Source organism: Lepidochelys kempii, chromosome 15 (genome assembly GCF_965140285.1).
Source record: "Lepidochelys kempii isolate rLepKem1 chromosome 15, rLepKem1.hap1, whole genome shotgun sequence".
Taxonomy (NCBI): domain Eukaryota; kingdom Metazoa; phylum Chordata; order Testudines; family Cheloniidae; genus Lepidochelys; species Lepidochelys kempii.
The window spans coordinates 6,407,593-6,422,744 of NC_136394.1; the positions used below are offsets into that span (position 1 = coordinate 6,407,593).

The window sequence follows — 15,152 nt, forward strand, 5'->3', positions numbered from 1 at the left end:
ATCCCAGGAGACTTTCCCTATATCTAGGTTCTAGAGTAATAAGTGAGTGTGTGCCTTCTAGAGGTGGTAGTAACAGCACCTTATCCTGACATTTAAATCTTGCTTAGAAGCAGTCCTAAGAGAGAGTTAAATACAGTGGCCTATATGTTCCTATGCTTCCTCCTACAGCATCACTTATGGCAACCCCTTTCTGTGTTTCTAGAGACCATCTGGTATCTCCTTCAAGCAGTTTGAAGGGCTCATGCGGTTTTATACGCCTCGGATGTGCGCCAGAGAGCGTTATCTCACTTTCAAAGCACTGAATCAAAGCAATACAGCTTTAGTCAGGTAGGAGCTGGTGCTGTAACCGAGAAAAGGGGTGGCATTTTACAGGATTCATGACACTCTGGGTCCATACCATATGTCAGAGGGAATGGTGTGGATTATGAAGGAAAATCAATCCCAGAATACAGGCTTAGATGCAGCCTGGGGTCGGGGAACACTTCTGGGATTCTTGCCTTCTTAGGCTATTGGAGGTGAACTTGGGCTTGGAAGGGGCGTCAAAGTGATAATCCCCTGCTGCTTTATGATCTGCTCCTTGATGACTGGCTTTCTCTTCTGCCCTGTTGGAGAGACAATACTGCGATGACAGCCATTAAGCAGAGGGAGATAGGTGAATGACAGAGGTCCTTGGAATAAAAGAGTGGGGAAACAGAGGACCCTATTTGGACATGAGACACCCAAAGAAAGGAGAACTTCTGCACATGCAATGCAACTTTAGCTTAACGCTTTCCCAGGTAACCAGCAATTGGTTATGTCCCCTGGCATTTCACTAAAGCACCACTCTCCTGGAGTTCCTAAAAAGACTGCAGAACCCTGCATTAAAATTCAGAGTAATTATTGCTGAATCATGCTGTTGGGTGAGTCCAGTTAACTCCAACCTGGGTATAAAGAGATGAGTGTGTCTTTGGGCGAGAGAGACCTAGAATGATAGGACAAGGAAACCCCGAAGGGAAACTCCGGGCATAGCTAAGCTTGGGGTGAAATCTTTGCATGATGCTAATCTGGTGGTAGATAATGGTTTTCATTTCCCAATAAAGCTAAACCCCCAGGAAGGGAGTGAATCTGGATGCTAGTTCAGCATCTGTGTGCTCTGTTGAGGATGGGGTAGGTACCAAGAGTCAGATTGTTCAAAGTGTTTAGGTGCCTAAAGGTGCAACTAGGTACCAAGTAAGATTTTTTCAAATCTGCGTCTTTAGGCATCTAAACACCTTTAAAAATCTGGCCCAAGCTGATTGTCAGTCGTTTTCATTTCATATGCTTACAGGGTTCTCTTATCTCATGTCTTTGCACCAGTTTTATTGTTGCTCAAAAGTTTAAAACTACCTTTTTAAAACAACCAACCAAAACCAAGCAGGAAAGGAATAGTTAGTAGTAAATGAGGAATTAAAATGTACTTCCAGGATGGTTCAAGTCCAATTATTTGTAAATGGCATTTTACAAACCGCACAACTGATCACCCAGCTATCAACCATGAGGCTTATGTAAACCTTAATATCGGTGATATCTTACTGTATTTATTTATATGCATGTAGTACATGCAAGTAAACACTGTACCCCTAAGACCTTACAATATAAGTGGAAATTCTGATTCCATTGAAGTCCATAGCAAAACTCTCCTTGAGTTCAGTGGAGCCGAGATTTCACCCTAAGACTGTATCAGTCTTTGTCAGGCCTTGCTGCAGAAACGTGGTAGTCTTTACTCTCTCCTAAGGCTCACTTGCATTTAAGAAAACCTGAGACACAAACAATGGAATAGCTGAACGTTGATTTTTTCATATAGTTTGAACAAGGAGTTAACAAGAGAAATTAAGGGGACTTCTCCTGAAAAGAAGGTCTGGCATGGAAAATGTTCCCCCATCCCACAATCAGGGGACACAGTTAGGCACTTGATACACTTAAATAGTGAAACATTTGGTACCCATGATGGCAAAATCCAAATACCACAGAGATTTTGATCTGATTCACCCTTTTATCTTTCTCTTACAGCCTACAGGATTTCTACAATTTCTATGAAGTTGTTGGCTTAAAATGGAAGGCAAGTGTTAACTGGAAGAGAGTGTGAGGAGAGAAGGGGATGAGGACTGGAGGGAAGTTGGAGGTGAAAGAGAAGGTGGAGGAGAAATAAAGACTATGTGGAACAAGACCAAAATGACACGGGGAGAAGATGGGTCTTGTTCCTTTCTCTTATGGATGTAATTTTGACCTACTTAGATAAATCTCTGCTCATACCTCCCACTGATCAGGTCTGTTCCACTTCCAGGCAAAACGAAACCGCGAGCACTGGTTTGATGACCTTCCACGGACAGCGTTTCTTATATTTAAAGGTAATTTGCTCTACAGATCACTTGACGATTACCCTGTTCTGTTCATTCCCTTTGAAGCATCTGGCATTGGCCGTTGTCTGATGACGGGATACTGGACTAAATGGACTATTGGTCTGACCCAGTTTGGCCGTTCTTATGTTTTAAATTCTACATGTGCAGAAGCATGTACCTGTTGGAAAATCATCTCTTTTCAAAAAAAAAAAAAAAAAAGGCCTTCTGAAAGAACACATTCTCTCTACAGTACCCCAAGCGTAAATACAGTAACAGTCTAAATGTTCCAGATAAACTGCTGAGATGGGCACAGTCGCTAACTGCCGATCCACTCAAAGGGCACAGAGCAGCAGCCGTGTTAGTCTGTATCCACAAAATGAAAAGGAGGACTTGTGGCACCTTAGAGACTAACCAATTTATTTGAGCATAAGCTTTTATGAGCTACAGCTCACTTCATCGGATGCATTCAGTGAGCTATTATTAATAATAATAGCTCACCTTACCTGATCACTCTCGTTAGTGTGTATGGTAACACCCATTGTTTCATGTTCTCTGTGTATATAAATCTCCCCACTGTATTTTCCACTGAATGCATCTGAGGAAGTGAGTTGTAGCTCACAAAAGCTTATGCTCAAATAAATTTGTTAGACTCTAAGGTGCCACAAGTCCTCCTTTTCATTTTTCAAAGGCACAGTGTTCTGGCCTGTTGGAGGACATCTGTTACACAAATATATATTCTGTGCACTGACCCGGAAACCAACTAGATAAAATAAGGAAAGCTTCTTAGCAAATACCTTGTAATAGACTAAGTCTTGAGCCCACCCATTGCTGGATTCATCTTCTGGTACAGCATGCAGGAGAGTCTGATGCAGCGCTCCAGCTTGCTGGGGCTGGCCGGGTCTAGGAGATTCGTTTGTCAGTATCCAAGGCTGCAGCTCTCCTCCAACAGTAGCTGGCTGTGGAGTGGATTTGCAGTCTCCCAGGGGTTGCTGGTCTTCATAATCTCAGGTGGATGCAGCATTTGCACAGAGCATGTGCAGCTGCTGTAAAGGAGAAAATAGAGGTTATAATGTGGCCTAGATACAGCCTTAAATGTAATATACCCTCTACATGCCATTATTGCAAATGTTCCAGTTTTTCTTTACCAGTTTGTATCCCTGGATAATTTTTTTTTAATATATATGTATATGTTAGTGAGGGACAACTAGCCTGAACCAAGGATAGTGCAGGCAGCTACTGGTACAAGATCCCTATGCAGCTGTGCTAATGCACTTTAGCCCCACATTAGGACACTTCCACTGTTCCAGGACTGGGCAGTGACTGACATCTCCATTTGAACTGTGCACTAGTTTCAAGATGTGGGCAAATTTTGGAACTGCAGTAGAGTGAGAACTGTCACATCACTGTCACTTGAGTTGTGGGTCAGGATTTGAAGTCAAGGCATAAGAAGTGAAAGACATGTAAGTGCACTATTGCCCACTGTGCTACCTATACCCCGTACTGAGAATGAATATGAAAAATGAGCCCAGTTAATGTCAGGGAGGTTATTGAATAGATATGGAGGAAGAAGAGGGAGTATTTGAGTTTATTTTTAAGTATTTTTTGTAACGAACATCTATTCGTAATATTTCCCTTCTTCATACAGGCATTAACATTCTGGTGAAGTCCCGAGCATTCCAGTATGCCATGTGTAAGTGTGAAAAACAAAATCTCATGATTTTACGTACTCGGCTTTCTTTGTTCTTCAGGGCAGGGATTCTCTCTCTGTGTTTGTACGCTGCCTAGTGCAATGGCACCAGATCTCTGATTGGAGACACAATGCACATAATAATTCCTGTGCTTGTCTGCAATCAGGGAAGGAGTTCTTGTATCTGTGCGTGTAGGATTCTTATAAGGACTAGTTTATACATTACTTTGAAGTGTGTTTTATGGGACTGGTTTCTTCAGAAGCTGGCTATTGCACCCTCTGAAATGCAACAGGATGTGTGATTACACTTCACATGGTTTCAGTTTTGACACTGCAGCTGAGGATGTTAATGCAAGAACCTGACTTGACACACAATGCTCCCATGGTTTGCTGTACTTCAGAAAGTGCAAACAGCTTAATTCCAAGGGGTATTGCTTGGAATTTGTACTGAACAGAGCTGTCAAGTTTCTCTAGAGAGGAGGGCAAGTTTGACTCCTGGTCCCATTTGTTATGCTAATCTCTAATTTTGATTGATTTTTATTCTGTAAGGAAGTGCCCTTTTTGCTGATTATGATGGTAGAATGAAGGGAGAAAAAAGGAGTGAAGGGGAGATTTCCTACATCTTGGATCCTCTGTGTCGCAATGCCTTAATGGTGGGCGCTACAAGAAGGCCTGTAGGAGCTTTGTGACGGTGCTGTATCCTTCCTGCATTGTAACTGACCTAGGAGCTATATACAGTCCTGGAACAATTCTGCAAAGATGGAAAAAAACTGGAATATTGAAGTAATACTAGGGCAATGTAGGGAATAATGTACCAGGAAAAATAACTGCATGTCAGACTGAGATTCAACAATACACTTTTTCTTCCGAGGATCTCAAAGCATTTTATATAGGTGGATAAATTATTATACTAATTTTATATACTGGGAAACTGAAGCATAGAATGTAGAGGGCTTTACCAGTGAATGGGATGTGTAACCTTGGGAGAGCTGGAAACAGAGCTTGGCTCTTCTGATGCCTAGTCCTGTGCCCTAACCATTAGCCCACACTGCCTGCCTAAAGGTTTAGAAGATTAACATCTGATTATCCAGCAACTTTTGATTGCAGCAGTGTATTTTGTTTTCCAGATACTGTGGTAGCTGTGAATGGGATCTGGATTCTAATTCAAACCTTCATGCTGCAAGGTAGGTGCATGGTTCATGGTTCATTTCTTGACTTGTCTTCCATAAGTTTGATCAGCCCTCTGAGAAGGTGCTGTTTCTGTGCCTTGCAGGTGGGAACTTCTTCCCCAGAGATGTCCCGTGGAGTTATATTGTCTTCCTCACGAGTAAGTTGCTGTGCCAGACCAGCACTGCCTTGTTCCATTACATCTGGGAAAGGGTATATTGGGGCTTCTCAGTTGCGCATTTTTAGTCATTCAAGGTATTAAAGGATCCATTTCCTTGGAAGCCATTTTTCTCAGTGCTTGGGATCTGTAAAGATTTTATTGGCCTTGCTTGCTTGTAAGAAATGCGTCTGGTGACCTTGGTGCTGAAGAGGGAACTTCTTGCACCCCTGCTATCTATGTAATGAGATGCATCTAAATGGGAATGTAGTTCTGACTCAGCCCTTAGTAACATTGCCCCAAAACCACACACACATCTGGTCTTCCATTTTCACCCCAACCGTAAACTGTTGGACATTTACTGACACCCGTCCACAAACACAACTCACATTACTGTCAGTGCAGACTGGATACATTGCATAGCCCTCTTGGTAGAATTATCATATTGAAAGCGTATCTCAAACCAAGACCCTATTTATTTCCTGCTCTGTTAATTGTTATTTTGTGGAATCCTCCTCCTTCCTTTATTTTCACCTGGAAGCTCCTTCCATTCTCCTCCATTGTACTGCCCTTCCCTAACTTTGACTCTGAGCTGTCCTCCTTCCATTTTGGAGGTGGTGTCTCTTTTGAGCCTATCAGCACCACTTCAAAGAAATCAGAGGGGCTCTTGAGAGATCCGTATACTGCTGTCCCTCCCACAGAGGCTGTCTTTCTAGTACTCCTGAAAAGAACAAGTCAAGAGTGAGCCTGATCATAGATCCCTACATGCCAGTGTGTTGCTCGGCCATGGAACTCATTACTTTTCCAAGTTAGTTCATCCTCCCCTATAGGTCGTGGTTGTTTTTCACTGCTGCTGCTGAGCAATTCTACTGAACAGAGCTAAAGCTGACAAATGCAATAAAGGTGACTTTGGGAGAAACCAAATACACGTTTGCTAACCTCTCACTTAACAGCATGGAGAGCTCTTTGGCTACAGTTGCCAGCAGAGGAGTTATCAGAAAAGTTGGAGTTAGAGAAAATGTCCATTCTTTGTTTTATTAAGATGTGGTGACTTATTTTTGTTTTCCCTGTGGCTGTCCTAATTAGTGACATCACATAAAGTCAGAAAACTAAATATTGACAAATTTTATAGGGCTTGTATGCTAATGCAAGAAGTCTAAATACTAACAGGGGTGAACTTGAGTGCCTGGTATTAAATGCGGATATTAATAGAATAGGCAAACAGAAATTTGCTGGAACAATGATAATCAATGGGGGACACAATACTAGGGTACAAAATATATAGCAATGACAGAGTAGGTTGTGCTGGGGTGAGTGGCACTGTATGTGAAAGAAAGCATGGAGTCAAATATAGTAAAAATCTTAAATGAGTCAGACAGTACCATAGAATTTTTGTGGATAGAAATTCCATGCTTGAATAATAGAGTATAGCAGTCGGAATATACTACTGACAATCTGACCAGGATGGTGACTCTGATTGTGAAATATTCAGGGAGGTTAGAGAGGCTACAAAAACAGAAAACCCAATAATAATGGGGGATTTCATTTATCCCCATAGTGACTGGGTTCATGTCACCTCAGGATTGGGTGCAGAGATAAAATTTCTAGACGCTATTAATGACTGCTTCTTGGAGCAGCTAGTTCTGGAACCCACAATGGGAGAGGCAATTCTTGGTTTAGTCCTAAGTGAGCACAGCATCTGGTCCAAGAGGTGAATATAACTGAACCACTCGGTAATAATGACTATAATGTAATTAAATTTAACATCCTTGTTGGGAGGAAAATTCCAGAGAAACCCACCACACTCGCATTTAACTTCAAAAAGGAGAACTAAACAAAAATGAAGCTAGTTAAATGGAAATTAAAAGGAACAGTAAAAAGAGTGAGCTGCCTGTAAGCTGCATGGAAGCTTTTTTAAAATACCATAATAGAGGATCAAACTAAATGCGGTTCCTCCCCCCCACCCCAAAAAAAAAGGTTACAGGACCAAGAAATGCCACCGTGGCTAAAGAACATACTAAAAGAGGTGGTTAGAGACAAAAAGACATCTTTTAAAAGTTGGAAGGCAAATCCTACTGAGAAAAATAAAGGAGTATAAACTCTGGCAAGTCAAGTGTAAAAGTATAATTAGGCGGGCCAAGAAAGAACTTGAAGAGCAGCTGGTTTTTGCTAACAGCAAAAAATTCTTTAAGTACATTAGAAGCAGGAAGCCTGCCAACAAGGGCCACTGGATGATTGAGGGCCACTGGACAATCTAGGTGCTAAAGGCGCAGTCAAGGAAGACAAGTCTGTTGCAGAGAAGCTAAATAAATTTTTTTTGCATCGGTCTTCACTGCAAAGGATGCAAGGGGGATTCCTAAACCTGAGCAGTTCTTTTTAGGTGACAGATCTGAGGAACTGTCCCAGATTGTGGTGTCTATAGAGGACATTTTGGAAGAAATTGATAAATTAAACAGTAATAAGTCACCAGGACCAGATAGGTTACATACCACAGTTAGTATTTCTGCAATTTCACATTTGAGTTCCTTCAGAACTGTTGGGTGAATCCTATCACTTAAATTAGCCTCTGTAGCAGGTGACTGGCAGATAGCTAATGTAATGCTGATTGATTGATTTTTGATTTATTTTTAAGGCTCCAAAGGCAATTTCAGGCCAATGAGCCTAATTTCAGTGCTAGGCAAATTGGCTGAAACTATAGTAAAGAACAGAATGATCAGACACATAAATGAACACAATATGTTGGGGAAGAGTCCACACAACTTTTGTAAAGGGAAATCATGCTTTACCAATCTTAGAATTCTTTGAGGGTGTTAGCAAACATGGACAAGGTTGACCTAGTGGATGTAGTATACTTGGACTTTCAGAAAGCCTTTGACAAGGTCCCTCACCAAAGGCTCTTAAGCAAAATGGGCAGTAATGGGGTAAGAGGTAAGGTCCTCTCATGATCAGTAACTAGCTAAAATACAGGACACAAGAGTAGGAATAAATGGTCAGTTTTCATAGTGGAGAAATAGAAATAGCAGGTTCTCCCAAGGATCTGTACTAGGACCAGCTCTGTTCAACATATCCATAAATGATCTAAAAAAAGGGGTAAACAGTGAGGTGGCAAAGTTTGCAGATGACACACAATTATTCAAGATAGTTAAGTCCAAAGCTGACTGCGAAGAGTTACAAAGGGATCTCACAAACCTGGATAATTGAGACACAAAATGGCAGATGAAATTCAGTGTTGATTAAATGCAAAGTAATGCACCCTGGAAAACATAATCCCAACTACACATGAAAAATGATGGGGTCTAAATTTTCTTTTACCACTCAAGAAAGAGATCTTGGAGTCATTGTGGGTAGTCCTCTGAAAATATCTTCTCAATGTGCAGTAGCAGTCAAAAAGCTAACAGATGTTAGGAGCCATTAGAAAAGAGCTAGGTAATGAGACAGAAAATACCATAATGCCACCATATAAATCCATAGTATGCCCACACCTTGAATATTGTATGCAATTCTGGTCACGCCCTCTCAAAAAAGATATATTGGAAATGAAAAAAGTACAGGATAGGGGAACAAAAATGATCAGGGTTATGGAATATTTTCTGTATGAGGAGAGATTAAAAAGACTGGGACTGTTCAGTTTAGAAAAGATTTATGGGGGAGATGATAGAAGTCTATAAAATCATGAATGGTGTGGAGAAAGTCAATAAGGAAGTGTTATTTACCCTTTCACATAACACGTGACTCCGGGTCACCCAATGAAATTAATAGGCATAAAGTTTAAAACAAGTACCTCTTCACAGAATTCACAGTCAACCTGTGAAACTTGTTGCCAGGGGATGTTGTGAAAGCCAAAAATAGAACTGGATTCAAAAAAGAATTCAATAAGCTCAGGGAGGATAGGTCCATCAGTGGCTCTTAGCCAAGATGGTTAGGTACACAACCCCTTGCTCTGGATGTCCATAAACCTCTGACTGCCAGAAGCTGGAGATGGATCACTCAATAAATTGCCCTGTTTTGTTCATTCACTCTGAAGTATCTGGTCTGGCCATTGTTGGACGACAGGATACTGGGCTAGATGGATCACTGGTCTGACCAAGTATGGCCATTTTTATGTTTTTATTCCCAGATATATAGAAATACTTTGATCACTGAACTGTTGCCTGATGTCCTAATGTTCTACTAATTCAAGAACTTCACAAAGTGCCATCTTGGCAGTGTATGAAACCAGCAGCCTTCCTTCACTCTGTTTGAAAATATCTCCCATGGTCCCATGAGCTTGTATATATGATTCTTTATACATTCCATTGAGGCTAAATTGGGCAAGTAAGTGGGAGTGAGTATGTGCCCTGAAGTTCCTCCTGATGACTGACTAACCTTTCTTTAAGGCATTCACTCTTGTCCAAATGTTTGGCACAGTAGCTAAGTTGAACTCCATTCAGCAGCAGTGGGGAGAGATCACCACCCAAGTACAAGGAGAAGTTGGGAAGTGGGGTCCACTTAGCATCCCCTTGAGGATAAACATGAAGGAAGGGAATGGGAGCCTATTAAACCTACAGTCAACAAACCTAAGAGTTCAAGCTGTACATATGGAATGGTTATGGTGGGGCTCATTTAAGGGTTGATATTAGATGCTCTCTTGTTTTGCAGTCTATGGGGTAGAGCTGCTCCTGAAAACCACTGGCCTGGGACCCATTGAGTATCTGTCTTCTGGATGGAATCTGTAAGTGTGCCTCTTGTGAACAGTGAATGGGGGCTGGAGGCATAACACCCAGAGCTGTTGTGCTATCCTGCACTGTGACAGTGTCACTTGAGCAGTCTGAATTTGAATCAGTTGAACTTGGTGGGGATCTACTGAGAGAGAACTCAGAATTACAGGATTTGAGGGACATGGTGATAGTTGCTGGGATATAGTTGCCTTCTTTCAAAAACAGCCTTAGGCTGATAGGTTAGAAAACTTCATTTCAATGGAGGTTCTTCAGACAATTCCAGTACCCCTCCACCTTTCCCTTTGTCGTCTTTTGAACTAGAGTGCCAGGAGCACTCTGCCCCTCGCAAGGCTAAACCGGGCCATTTCTGCTCTCCCTCTTCCTTTTCCAGCTTTGATTTTTCAGTCACCTTGTTTGCATTTCTGGGTCTCCTGGCGCTGGCATTTAACATGGAACCATTCTACTTCATCGTTGTCCTGCGACCCCTTCAACTGCTGAGGTGAGACAGAAAAGGCATATGGGGAATGGGAAAATAGCCAAAGCAGCAGAGCTAGGGAGACTTGTTTTTCTTCCAACCCAATCAAGAGCTCATCTCATTGGCAGGATCCAACTGGGAGGGTTGCATGGGTACATGACCATATCAGAAAGGAAGTGGAAACCTCTCTGGGTAATGAGATTATCTTGAGTTATCAGAATTAATTATGACAAACTTTGGAAGGGATATTAAAGCTCATGCTTCAGGGTTTAACCCAGCCTCTGTTAGAATCCAGGGTGGGATGTGATGTGGGGGCAGATTATCTCACATCTGCTTCTGTAGGGGTTCTTATACCTGTCTCTGAAATACCTGTTGCTGGCCACTGTTGTTCAGGATCCTGGGCTAAACAGACCTGAGGTCTGATCCCGTCTTTCAGTTCCTGTGTTCCTATGTGCAGAGTGCTGTAGCTCCCAGAAATGCCAATCACTGAGGCAAATTGTTGTCTACTGGTTAGAGCAGGTTGCATGAGTTCTCTTCCCAGTTCTGATACTTGCAGTGACTCCTTGGTCAGGTAATTTATCTTCTGTCCCTCAGTAAAACGGGTATGATAATGTCTGCCTCAGAAGGTTTTTGTAAAGATTCATTCATCTTTGTAGAGTGCTTTGAGATCATCAAATGGAAGTTCTATAGAAGACAAAGTATTCTTTTACTAAAGATGAACTAATACCTAGTTCTCATATAGCACTTTTCATCAGTAGATCTCAAAATGCTTTACGGAGAAGGTCAGTATTGTATTATCCCCATTTTACAGATGGGCAAACTAAGGCCCAAAGAGGAGACATACTTGCCCAAGGTCAACCAGGAAACCTGTCAGAGCTGGGAATAGAACCTGGGTCCCAGTTCAGTTCTCTATCCACTAGGTCATACTGTCTAGGATCCCCACTTGCTAATGGAGCACATGTGATGATTTAAACAATTGGGTTAATTACATTTTAAAAGAAACCATTTTCTCCTTTACTCATCTGCCAAAGCCTGCACTCGGAAGTCTGTTTTTCCTCTTGTATTGGTTGATGTGTGAGGAATGCAGCTTTCTCCCATTGATTGTTGCAGGGGAAAAAACAGAACTGAATTTGTGTCTTGGTAAGTGAGCGCACCTTTAGAATGTGTTCTGTAAATTCCAAGCATACAGGTGTTAATGATGTAGGAGCTCGCCATTTATAAATGTAATTTATTTATGTATGATGCTTTATAGGTAAAACACTATCCTTATCCTGAGAAGCATAATCCTGCAAACACTTATTCATACAGCTTGTCCTTCCTCACATGAGACAGAGGGGCTTACCCACAGGAGTAAAGACTATTTGAGTAAATATGGTCTGGATCAGGAACTGGGAGTCCTTACCTCTCCACGTTTTAATGTGTCTAAAGTCTAAGTATCCCAACCAAGTGAAGGGAAGCAGTGTGTGGTGGAAAATTAACCACTCATTGTTTTAGGAATCAGAATTGCCTGAGGCTTTTTATTTTATGCGAGCATATATGCAAGGAGAGTCAGCATAGCTGCACGCAGGGTGGCAAGTGGCTCTGCTTTCCATACACTTCAACGAACTTATATAGGGTTTTCACTGGCATTTTGAACAATACACCTCTGCATGGGTACTTTTCCAACAGACCCTACCAATTATGCCTTATAAGGACAATATCCTACGTATTGCATCAATAAGCAACTTTTCTAGGTTGAGCAAGCTTTGAGGTTAAACAATAGGCCAAGTGCGGTTGACTGTAGGCCATGGGTTGTATATTGCAATATTGCAGTCAGGGGTTTTTTAAGCAGAACCGGTTGGATAGTCAGGGGCTTTTAGAAATTGCACTGCTGTCATAGCATCTCTTGGCCACCCACACAGTCAGACTGGTCAAAGTTCGGCTAGCTTGACCAAAGTCCAGGCCCACTCAATTTTGCCTCCACAAGTGTAACCTAGTGGATAGAGGATTGATACTTGGGAGATCTGTGTCTGAGTCTGTCACTGACTTACTGTGTGACCTGGGCAAGTCATTTCCTCTGCCCCGTGCCTCAGTTTCCCCATATGTTAAATAGGGATAATGATACAGACCTCCTGTGTGAAGTGCTTTGAGATCTAGTGATGAAAAGAGCAGTGTCCCACTCCACCTCTGGGGAAATTATTGGTGAATAATGGAAGTGCAAAACAATTCATAGATTCCAAGGCCAGAAGGGAACATTGTGATCATCTAGTCTGACCTCCTGTATAACACAGGCCATAGAAATTCCCCCAAAATAATTCTTAGAGCAGATCTCTTAGGAAACATCCAGTCTTGATTTAAAAGTTGGCAGTGGTGGAGAATCCACCACGATCTTTGGTAAGTTGTTCCAATGATTAATTACCCTCACTGTTTTAAAAAAAAATTATGCTGTATTTCAGATCCAAATTTGTCTAGCTTCAACTTCCAGCCATTGGATCATGTTATATCTTTTCCTTCTATCAGTACTCCTCTGTCTAAATGCAGGTGCACAGTCCCCAGATTCTCATTTAGTAGCATCACAGCGAGGAATGCCTCCATATGGACCCTGGCTGTGCCTGTATTCAAAATGCTTCTCTCGAGGCTTTGTTTTGCTGCTACATGCTACTTGTCTTTATGCGGCTAATAACAAAACAGGAAGGAAGTGTCTTCATGTAAGTAACCACTGGCTTTTCGTCCCTTCTTCAGGCTCTTTAAATTGAAGAAGCGCTACAGGAATGTCCTGGACACAATGTTTGAGTTATTCCCTAGGATGGCAAGGTATTGCACAGCCCTCCTTGGAGGGGGAAAAATGGGCAACATCCCAAAGGAGCGTGTACTAATATGACACTGCCATTTCCAGGGTAATGAATACCTGGGCTGGGGTCACGGTAGGAGCGATCACTTTTTTCTTTCTTTGCAGTGCAGCACAAAGAAATACATAGAGAGTTCTCTAGCACACTAGGCCTAGCACCTGATGCACAGTAACCCCTTTGTGCTGAGCACAGGGGCAACCCCACTTTGGAACTTGTTTGGTTTTTAAGAAATGATGTTTTTTGTGCAAAGAAAGTTTCACAAAGAAGATATATATACCCAGTGTTGCCTCATGTCCTTGGTACAATAGGGGACCCAGATGGGTTACAATTATTTCAAAATGATGTGGAATGCCCGTTTAATTCGTCACTGAGATAAGTAGCCATTGTCAGTCTATGACATCACAGTATCTTATTCCCCTGCTGCAAAACTAGCTAGGTGTTCAGACATGTTAACGAACTATCCTTATTCTTGAAGCTGTTCTGACATCACTGCTGATGGTCAAGGAAACAAAGAGGATACAGCTATGTTGGCTTGTGCTTCATTAGAGAAACTGGGTGGTGGGGTCCTACACTGGGGTTTACGGTAGATGGTAGAGATGGAAAACTGCTTAGAGAACAGCCAGTCTGAGTGACTTTGCTTTTTTCTCTGTCCTACCAATTGGCGAATAACAGAATTAGGCTACGTCCACACTGCGCTCCTTACAACGGTGCAGCTGTGCTGTTTCAGCCACACTGTTGTTAGGCACGCAGTTTAGCCGCTCTTTGTCACCAGGACAAATGCTCTCCTGACGACGATATCAGATCACCCCAAACAAGGGGGGATAGCGTCATCGGCCGGAGAGCATCTCCCACCGACAAAGCGCTGTCCACACTGGTGTGTTTCATCGTTAAAACTTCTGTCGTTCAGGGGTTGTTTTTTTCACACTCTAGAGGGACAAAAGTTTTAACAATGAAGGTGCAGTGTAGACAAGGTCTTACTTTTGTTTCTCTTTCCTCCAGCCTGGGCTTAACCCTACTTATCTTCTACTACTCCTTCGCCATTGTCGGCATGGAATTCTTCTCTGGGGTTGTCTACCCAAATTGCTGCAAGTAAGTACCCAGCAACCACCTTCCTCTGAAACAGCCTTGTTAATAGCCTGGTTCAATGCCAAGCCAGGAGCATCGTGTGTCATATCTGTATTTTCCTATCAAGAAAAGGCCAGTGGATGTGTGTTTACGAAGAGTGGTTGTTCTGAACTGAGATTCACCGTAAAAGGGAGACTTATCACTTCTCTTGCTGAGACTCAGTGCAATGATCTTTACTTACAGTTTGAGAAGGGAGAGGGGTAGTATTGTGCTGCTGGGTATTTGAATCGCTGCCTGAAGCAGCTGGGCTGGGCTGGTTGCTCTATAATGGCACCACAGCAAAGCCCCCATGTAATAGGTATGATGCTGCAGTGCCCTTGCCTGGGGGGTACCACTTTAGAGAATGGCATTCAAAATGCAACAAGTGTTGGCAAGAAGGAAAAATAGCCTCCCTGCCCACAGGTCTCTCAGCATGCCTGTGTCTGTCAGCACCTGGAGCGTTGCACATCTTTCCAGAGCACCTCTCATTGTATGTTCTGGCTTCTCTAATCAGCACGAGTACAGTTGCAGATGCCTATCGCTGGGTGAATCACACGGTTGGAAACAAGACAGTGGTGGAAGAAGGTTACTATTATCTCAACAACTTTGACAACATTTTGAACAGCTTTGGTAAGAGGAATATTTACATCTTGGTTCTTATCTTAATTGTTGTAATACTC

The 15,152-nt window shown here is 42.3% G+C and overlaps 1 protein-coding gene across 6 annotated transcripts in view; it reads left to right on the forward strand.

The window, feature by feature from the left end:
- TPCN1 (two pore segment channel 1) overlaps nucleotides 1-15,152 on the forward strand; it is a 69,785-nt gene that overhangs the window by 41,881 nt on the left and 12,752 nt on the right. For 5 of the 6 annotated variants that reach the window (XR_012155006.2, XM_073312388.2, XM_073312387.2 and 2 more), the window contains 11 exons: nucleotides 203-327; nucleotides 2,029-2,077; nucleotides 2,303-2,366; nucleotides 4,003-4,047; nucleotides 5,172-5,228; nucleotides 5,318-5,371; nucleotides 10,007-10,079; nucleotides 10,457-10,564; nucleotides 13,262-13,333; nucleotides 14,368-14,457; nucleotides 14,987-15,102. Coding sequence is in view for 5 of the 6 variants with exons in the window: in XM_073312388.2 (XP_073168489.1) it covers nucleotides 203-327; nucleotides 2,029-2,077; nucleotides 2,303-2,366; nucleotides 4,003-4,047; nucleotides 5,172-5,228; nucleotides 5,318-5,371; nucleotides 10,007-10,079; nucleotides 10,457-10,564; nucleotides 13,262-13,333; nucleotides 14,368-14,457; nucleotides 14,987-15,102 (853 nt within the window). In the remaining variant the exon portion in view is untranslated. The remainder of the gene's footprint in view (nucleotides 1-202; nucleotides 328-2,028; nucleotides 2,078-2,302; nucleotides 2,367-4,002; nucleotides 4,048-5,171; nucleotides 5,229-5,317; nucleotides 5,372-10,006; nucleotides 10,080-10,456; nucleotides 10,565-13,261; nucleotides 13,334-14,367; nucleotides 14,458-14,986; nucleotides 15,103-15,152) is intronic. The other variant, XM_073312389.2, reaches the window with a different exon arrangement.